Raw genomic sequence first — 8,532 nt, 5'->3', positions numbered from 1 at the left:
AGGTCCGGTACTCCAAGCCTTTGGAAGCTGATTATTAGGAGTTGATCCACTTGAGGGGAATCAGGCTAACGAGCTCCTGATTGTTTGCTGACTCGTTGCCTCCCTCTGGTGGCCACCAGCTAAGGCTGCGCCCTAACCGTTACATATGGCACTGAATGGGTGTCGCCAATGTAACCGAGAGAACTACGCTGCAGTATTATGATACTGTCTCACTGACCCTGTTTGTGTGTCTCTGTACCTATGTATCAGCACCAGGTGAGTGTTTTACTTAGCATTCACCCACTTCACTTGAATCTCATAATTAACAAAGTTTGATTTTGATAACCAAAAGTTGATTCATGTAGCCTATTATAAATGTTTGAATGACCAGCTAGAAGTGAACATGGTAATAAAAGATTCTCTTTGAATTACACAGTGAAACACAGTCCTGCTTTCAGTCTAATATTTGTAAATTAAAAGTAACATGATGTACTCTACGTGGGCCATGATTAATAAAATACATTACTGCAGTTGCCTTATAACATGAACACCACCAATTACCAATTACTTATTACACTGCCATTATTGTAATGTGAGGTGAGCTTTCATTTACCATAACTTACTCTCCTTTACCATTACTCACTCTCCTTTACCATTACTCACTCTCCTTTACCATGACTCACTCTCCTTTACCATGACTCACTCTCCTTTACCATTACTCACTCTCCATCTTACGGTGGAGCACAGAGGAGTATAAAACCACATCCAGGTCAGATGAGTTCAGGTTCCGTTTTCAACATTCTGATGGAAACGTTTGGTGCCAGAAGTAAAATGTGATGTCATGATCTTGTGTTTTTCTGTGTTGACCAGATAAGTCATTAATAGTGGTAATATGGGTCAGCATACCAGTCAGCCTGTGTTTGTCTATTGATGGATGGATGGACAGAAAGACAGTGAGACACACAGATCGATCAAGACAGACTGACTCAGATTTGATCTTTTCTATATTGTTCTTTATTAACACAGTCTGCAAAAATAAACAAATAAAACAAAGTGTGATCATTGAGAATTAAAGTGCAAGTTCCACATCATAACAGTCACTATTTGTGTATGTGTCTCATTTTACACAGTGTGGCATCAAACTAAAAGAGAAAGATTAAAGTTGATTCAAGAGGTTTACAGTTCTTGACCTTTGGTGACCCTTAAACTCTGTTGTCTGTACAGAGAAGATGGCTGATATGTTTGATGTAAACTTGTGAGGTCAAATGTGTCATGACCGGACCATATGATTAAAATTTAATTCTGTGCAACAAAAATGCAACATTAGTTAACTTTAATTATTATTTAGATTATTATTGTAATTATCAAGACGGCGGCACAGGTAACTGCTGCGGCTCGAAGCTCCTCAAACGGCAGTTATTTCACTTTTTTTCTTCTTTGTTTACTTTTTTTTCTAACTTCGGGGCGACAGTATAGTAGAACACATCTGCTAGCTGCTGCATACAACATCATTTACCACCCAAATGACAATTTCTGGAACTTTATCCCACCAGAGATACGAAGCTTTCCGGAAGGAACCAGCATCACTCTTCCACCACTGAAATGACGCATACAGCGGCATGATAGAAAACAAAAGAAGGGAAAGAGAGGAGGGATAGTGGCTAAGCTAAAAGCTAAGCCATTTAAACCATCCATTCCAAGTCTATTTGTAGTCTATACGGTTGCTTTATAACAAAATGGACGAACTATGACTGAAGAGCACCACCCACGAATTGGATTATTGTGCACTCATATTCACGGAGTCTTGGCTGGAAAAAAACACACCTGATGCTTGCATTGCGCTAGCGGGACATGACGTGTTTAGAGCGGACAGCACAGCGTTTATATTTTTATTTTTATCCAATTTCACTGCTGTAACACTGTTTTTAACATGGTTTCTTCAGCAACAATAAAGACTATTAAATTATATTCTATTTATGACAAGAATAAGGTAAGGACACCCATGTCCATTTAGTTATACATGTTAAAAATAGAAGAGTGTGTCCCCTGTACAATTTCAGATTAAAATTACTCTTCTGTCATGAGTTTCATGATTAGAACCAGAAGAAAAAGTTTATTATTGTAATTTTTTTGTAATAGATTGCAAACATTCATTTAGCCTTAAATAAACGGGAGATGATCAATGGAGCTGAGTTTTTACCTCCATCATTGGTACAAGGACTGAAGTAAGGGTAGAGTTTCTCAGTGAAGGACTGACCAGTGTAAGAGTAGATATGAGACCTGGCTTCCACATCATAAAAGGAGACCAGACCCTCCTCATAATCCACAAACACCCCCACTGTCTGGAGCTTCTCTCTCAGGGTGAGGGGGATATCAGGACCAGCACAAGCTCTATAATCATTCTCATTCCTCAGAATCACAGCCCAGCATCCATCGTAAGGTTTTAGTATTAACTTCCCCTTCCTGTTAACAGACTCTCTGGCCACTCCTACATCCCACTCACTCTTCCCCTTGACCTGAACCTCATAGTAAAATCTCCCTGATGAGAACCCCTCCTTTCCCAGGACAATGGCAAACTTATCAAATCTCTTTGGGTTGTCAGGGAGATTCTGTTTTGTGTCTCCATGTGTCACTTGTTTTCCATCATCAGACAGGATGAGTTTGGGATGAGCTGTATCAGGATCCAGAGTCACATCCACTTAGAGAAACATACAGTATGTTAAATGTACATAATCATGAACTACATAATAACAACCACATTATACAGTATATCCTACTGATATAAAATATATAACAGGGTTTGTAGAAGACCAAAATATGCACTGAGTATTATGAGTATATCCTCTTTGAAAGTAGTGATTCATTTTAAAGAGGTAATATTGAAGAATCACACTCAGACTGCTTCGTTTACAGGTGTCATTGGTTAATTAACAACATGATTTCATCATTGTTAAAGGAAGAACACATTATAGGTGAATCGTGGAATTTATCATTTATTCACTGACCCAGGACTCCATTCCTATTTCCAGTGATGTCAGTAAAACGTTATGTAGTGAGTTACTTCTAGTAAAGTATTGGCAAACCTGACTGTCACTTTGTCGTTGTCAGCAGCTACTGAATGAAACTAATAAAGTAACTTGTAATCTAACATAGGTCATTTTAAAACCAAGTAATCTGCTATTTAACTACTTAATTTACTGTCAGTTGAAGTAGATTTTCTCCACTTCTGGTGCCACTGTTTTCTTATTTTTTTTAATATTTATTACTACTTGATAAATAGAAGTCATTCTGGATAAGAGTCTCTGCCAAATGCTGTAAATGTAAATAAATATACTGAAGCAAACATTTGTCACGGTACGGCGGGCCCCCTACTGGTCGCCTTCGTATACAGCCGCAGCTGTCCTGTTGTTGTGGGCGGTCCCTCAGGTGGGCGGAGCCCGTGATCCGTCTCACCTGAGGGTCGTTTGTTTGTCTATATATGTCTTGTCTTTGTACCAGGTGACCGCTGGTTATTATATCCTTAATTTGGATCATGTTACGGGTTTTTTGTTTGCGCACATTCTCTATTAAACCATTAATTTTCCCTGAGACTTGGCGTGATCGCTTCCATTTTATTTCGCTCACCCTGCCCGTCACACATTTATAATACAGATTTACAGTATATGGTTACATGAGTTTCAGTAATGTTAGGATAATCTGTATTATTTATAAAATTAAAGAAAAAAAAATTTGAAATCACACTGTACCTGCACACCGTTGACTCCTCTTCAATTCTGTGCTGACTGAATTTTAGGAAGAGTGTTAATAATTTTGAATAATACTGTTTTCACTATTTTGTAATTCTATATAACCTATTAGGTTATATTCACAGGGAGTAAGTGGAGGGAGTATAGAGACATAAATCTAATCTGTTCAAATGAGATTTGAGTCACTTCAAATGAGATATGGTCTGTAATCGTATTCATAAGCAATTCATGCAACTTGAAAGAGACTGAAATAAAATTAAAGCGACAATGGAGGAGAGGAACAGCCGTGACCACAGTATGTCTGACACTAGCAGGAGCAGAATCTGTGTTTACCTTCTCAACCTGATCATGTACAGATGACTAACTGGTTCCTGACCTCCAGGGTAAATTGTGATGAGCTATCAGCATATCTAATTAGCCTGTTTTATAGTATGAGGCTTTGCACAAATATGATGTTTGTTGCTGGTGATACAGGTGACGTGCACATTCTTGTAATTTCAGGAGACAGATCATACAGTCATATGAAAAAGTTTGGGCACCCCTATTAATCTTAATCATTTTTAGTTATCAAAATTTGGGTTTTTGCAACAGCCATTTCAGTTTGATATATCTAATAACTGATAGACACTGTAATATTTCAGGATTGAAATGAGGTTTACTGTACTAACATAAAATGTGCAATATGCATTAAAACAAAATTTGACAGGTGCAAAAGTATGGGCACCTCAACAGAAAAGTGACATTAATATTTAGTAGATCCTCCTTTTGCAAAAATAACAGCTTCCTGTAGGTGTTAATGAGTTCCAGGATACTGGATGAAGGTATTTTTGACCATTCCTCTTTACAAAACAATTCCAGTTCAGTTAAGTTTGATGGTCGCAGAGCATGGACAGCCCGCTTCAAATCATCCCACAGATGTTCAATGATATTCGGGTCTGGGGACTGGGATGGCCATTTCAGAACATTGTAATTTTTCCTCTACATGAATGCCTGAGTAGATTTGGAACGGTGTTTTAGATCAATGTCTTGCTGATATATCCATCCCCGGCGTAACTTCAACTTCATCACTGATTCTTGAACATTATTCTCAAGAATCTGCTGATACTGAGTGGAATTCATGTGACCCTCAACTTTAACAAGATTCCCGGTGCCGGCATTGACCACACAGCCCCAAAGCATGATGGAACCTCCACCAAATGTTACAGTGGGTAGCAAGTGTTTTTTTGGAATGCTGTTTTTTTGCCGTCATGCATAACACCTTTATGTATGACCAAACAACTTAATCTTTGTTTCATCAGTCCACAGGACCTTCTTCCAAAATAAAACTGGCTTGTCCAAATGTGCTTTTGCAAACCTCCAGCTTATTTCGCATCACTCTCCCATACAGCTTCTCCTTGTGCAAAGTGCGCTGTATTGTTGACCGATGCACAGTGACACCGTCTGCAGCAAGATGATGCTGCAGGTCTTGATGAGGTTACTAAACCAATTTAGTGCTTCAGTAAGTCAGTAAAAATGAGTATTCAAATCATACATATCCATACTTTTGCATCTGTCAAATTTTGTTTTAATGCATATTGCACATTTTCTGTTAGTACAATAAACCTAATTTCAATCCTGAAATATTACAGTGTCTATCAGTTATTAGATATATCAAACTGAAATAGCTGTTGCAAAAACCAAAAATTTTGATAAGTAAAAATGATTAAGATTAATAGGGGTGCCCAAACTTTTTCATATGACTTTCATATTTTTTCATATTTTCATATGTCACTTATAGAATTATATTTAATCTAGACCAAAAATCAGGAGTGAATAATATGGCTTGTAATACTGTACAAGCTACATTCACATTGCATTATATCTGTTGGCCACAGATTTCTTGTGTTAGAGACTAGTGCCTGGAAAAATATATTTAATAGGAACGCTTCTCACCTTTTTGTTTCAACTTAGTATGCAGGGTTTCACTGAGTTTCATATTCAGAATCTTCTGAAGCTGAGAAAGAACTTTCCTTACAGTCTCCACATTCACATCAGTGTCGATACTGATGTCAGTCCAGTTCTTGGTGTGTGGAGGGCTGTTCATGGTTGGGTAGATCTACAGTACAGCAGGAGAGAGGAGAAACCCCTCAGCATGGGGAGGGTTGTCCTGTGATGTGCTGTGTTGTCTCTGGGCAGAGAGAGGAACACTGACCTGTAGGAGGTGGATGTGGTCCTCAGTGTGGGAGAGCTGCTCCAGCTCACTGTCTCTCCTCTTTAGTTCAGTGATCTCCTGCTCCAGGTCTTTAATGAGTCCTTCAGCCTGCCTCTCTGCTGCTTTCTGCTTCTCCTCCATCACCTGAAGCAGCTCAGCCTGGCTTCTCTCAATGGAGCGCATCAGAGCAGTGAAGACCTCAATGCTGTCTGCAATCTCTCTCTCTGTGCTTTTCTGATGGAAGAAGACATTTTATGAAAAGAAGCTTTAATCATTTACATTTACATTTACATTTATGGCATTTAGCAGACGCTCTTATCCAGAGCGACTTACAAAAGTGCTATGTAGTTGCTTGGAATCTCCAAGGTAGAATAGATAGTCCTGAACACAAGGTACTCTAAGCTGGAAAAACCACTAGACGAAAGTCAAATGATACCTAACAATTATACCTGAATATACACATCCCCTGAGGAAAAAGACAGTAAACAATTCCTATAACCCAATTATGCACAATACCTGAGGAAAGAGACGATAAAGTACAATAGACAAAGCATAATTATGCAAAGTGCACTTGAAAGAGGTGGGTCTTCAGTCGGCGTCTGAAGACAGCAAGTGACTCCGATGTTCGGACACACAAGGGAAGTTCATTCCACCACCTTGGAGCCAGGACAGAGAAAAGTCTGGATGCTTGTCTCCCATGTGTCCTGGATGATGGAGGGTCAAGACGAGACATACTTGAGGCGCGGAGGGCTCTAGGTATGCATCTGGGTTTTACCATGGCCATCAAGTAAGGAGGAGCTGGACCATTCTTTGCTTTGTAGGCCAGCACCAGGGTTAATCAATCAAACAAAACTCATGTGAAACTTAGTTTCAGTTTTCATAGTTCTTAAAAACATGTGTTTGTAATAGATATGAAGTAGGTGGTTGATCACACCTTTCGGAGCTCTACTGAGTGTTTGATCTCTTCCATCTTCGTCAGTCTCTCTTGGATCATCTGCTGGACCTTTAACTGTGTCTTCCTTAGCTGTATCTGTAGACGGGGAGGCAAACAAAGAATATTTGTTTTATATTTTAATGGTGCTCTGTTTTTTATATTTCTTTTGTATACATGTGTTGTGTTTAATATTGATTTTATCCAGTGTTAGTTTCTCACCCTTTTCTCTCCACTCTCCTCCTCTATGGTAACAGTGTTGTGTGTCTTGTGGTCTGTCTCAGTGCAGAACTGACACACACACATCTCGTCTTCTCTACAGAACAGCTCCAGGGGTTTGTCATGTTTCTGACATATGTAGTCATTCACATTCTCCACAGGGTTTATTAGTTTGTGTTTCTTAAGTTTTGGAACATTATTATGGGGCTCTAGATGAGACTTACAAAATGTCAGACCACAGTGCAGACAGGATTTTACAGCCTTCAACTTCACTCCAGTGCAGGTGTCACAAAAAACATCAGGTTTATCAAGACTTTTTTTCTTCATGAAGTGATCCACAACCTCTCTCAGTGTTGTATTAATCTTGAGTTCAGGTCTCTTGGTAAATTTCTCTTTACATAGTGGACATATACAGTTTGGACTGTTGTCCCAGTATTGTGTAAGGCAGGTCTTACAGAAGTTGTGTCCACATGGAGTGGTGACTGGATCAGTGAACACATCCAGACAGACAGAACACATGAACTGATCCTCAGACAGGAGGCTGCTGGAGTCACGTGTGACTGATTAGAAAGGAAACATAAAGGACTATTGAATTATTCTACTATAATTATATATTTTTATCTATGTATATTTCACACAGTGTTCTTAAATATCCCAGAACTGTTAGAAATTTAGACAACAGAGAATGAAAAGGAACATTTTTTGACTCATGATCCAAGTTCAATTTTATCATCATATGTGTCTTTCTTCATTCTCCAGGATTCAGCACCACCACCTCAGACTTTAATCTCCTGATCTGATTTACATGGTTTACACTGACAACATGGAGCTCAGTGTAAATCACTCCATTCTGTAGTCAGAACTGCATTTTTATTCTGATCATATTGCCACTAAACCAGAATTATCTATAAATTGATGGAGAATATTATTCAACACACAGGCTGTGTTTCATTCATGTGTGTATGAGGTGTTTAACTGACACTCTGATGGCTCTTCCATGGTCCTCCACCTTTTACCTTGTGATGATAATGATGATTCTTCCATTTCCTTCTTCTTCCTCTATTAACTGTTTAAAAGAAATAATCACTCAGCAAATACATGTATATCTGTCCTTCATCGGGCTAATAGACTACATGATTCTTGTCTTAACAGTACTCTTCCCATATACACTACCGTTCAAAAGTTTGGGGTCACCTAGACAAATTTGTGTTTTCCCTGAAATCTCATACTTTTATTATTATTATAATTCTAGCTGTTGCTGAGGTAATCTGGAGAAATTTCAATCCATGCTTCCAGAAGCCGCTCCCACAAGTTTGATTGGGTTAATGGGCACTTTTTTCGTACCATACGGTCAAGCTGCTCCCAGAACAGCTCAATGGGTGTTACGAATTGACCAGGCGGAGAAGAATCCAAATGCGGAAGTAGGTCGCTTTTATTTACATAATTCACATACATGGAGAATGCCC

General features: G+C 38.9%; 1 protein-coding gene across 1 annotated transcript; it reads right to left on the bottom strand.

The window, feature by feature from the left end:
- Nucleotides 1-1,090: 1,090 nt before the first annotated feature.
- Nucleotides 1,091-8,240, bottom strand: LOC143497888 (E3 ubiquitin-protein ligase TRIM39-like). Its single transcript, XM_076993510.1, has 7 exons — nucleotides 8,047-8,240; nucleotides 7,070-7,626; nucleotides 6,851-6,946; nucleotides 5,917-6,150; nucleotides 5,658-5,820; nucleotides 3,726-3,761; nucleotides 1,091-2,677 (listed from the first exon to the last, which is right to left on the bottom strand). The coding sequence occupies exons 1-7, from the start codon at nucleotides 8,108-8,110 to the stop codon at nucleotides 2,130-2,132; spliced, it is 1,698 nt and encodes a 565-aa protein (XP_076849625.1). The 5' UTR covers nucleotides 8,111-8,240; the 3' UTR covers nucleotides 1,091-2,129.
- Nucleotides 8,241-8,532: the final 292 nt, after the last annotated feature.

This window comes from Brachyhypopomus gauderio, unplaced genomic scaffold, assembly GCF_052324685.1.
Source record: "Brachyhypopomus gauderio isolate BG-103 unplaced genomic scaffold, BGAUD_0.2 sc114, whole genome shotgun sequence".
Lineage (NCBI taxonomy): Eukaryota > Metazoa > Chordata > Actinopteri > Gymnotiformes > Hypopomidae > Brachyhypopomus > Brachyhypopomus gauderio.
The sequence above is the reverse complement of the archived record's forward strand: the minus strand, read 5'-3'. Positions and strand labels throughout refer to the sequence as shown.

Bases quoted from the DNA above. Each gene is read 5' to 3' on its own strand.
- LOC143497888 (XM_076993510.1), bottom strand. From the start codon at position 8,110: ATGGAAGAATCATCATTATCATCACAAGGTAAAAGGTGGAGGACCATG. The intron at 5,821-5,916 runs GTCAGTGTTCCT...GCTGTACTGTAG, and splicing joins ACCACATCCACCTCCTACAG to ATCTACCCAACCATGAACAG. The intron at 2,678-3,725 runs GTACAGTGTGAT...TGTTTCTCTAAG, and splicing joins GAGGAGTCAACGGTGTGCAG to TGGATGTGACTCTGGATCCT.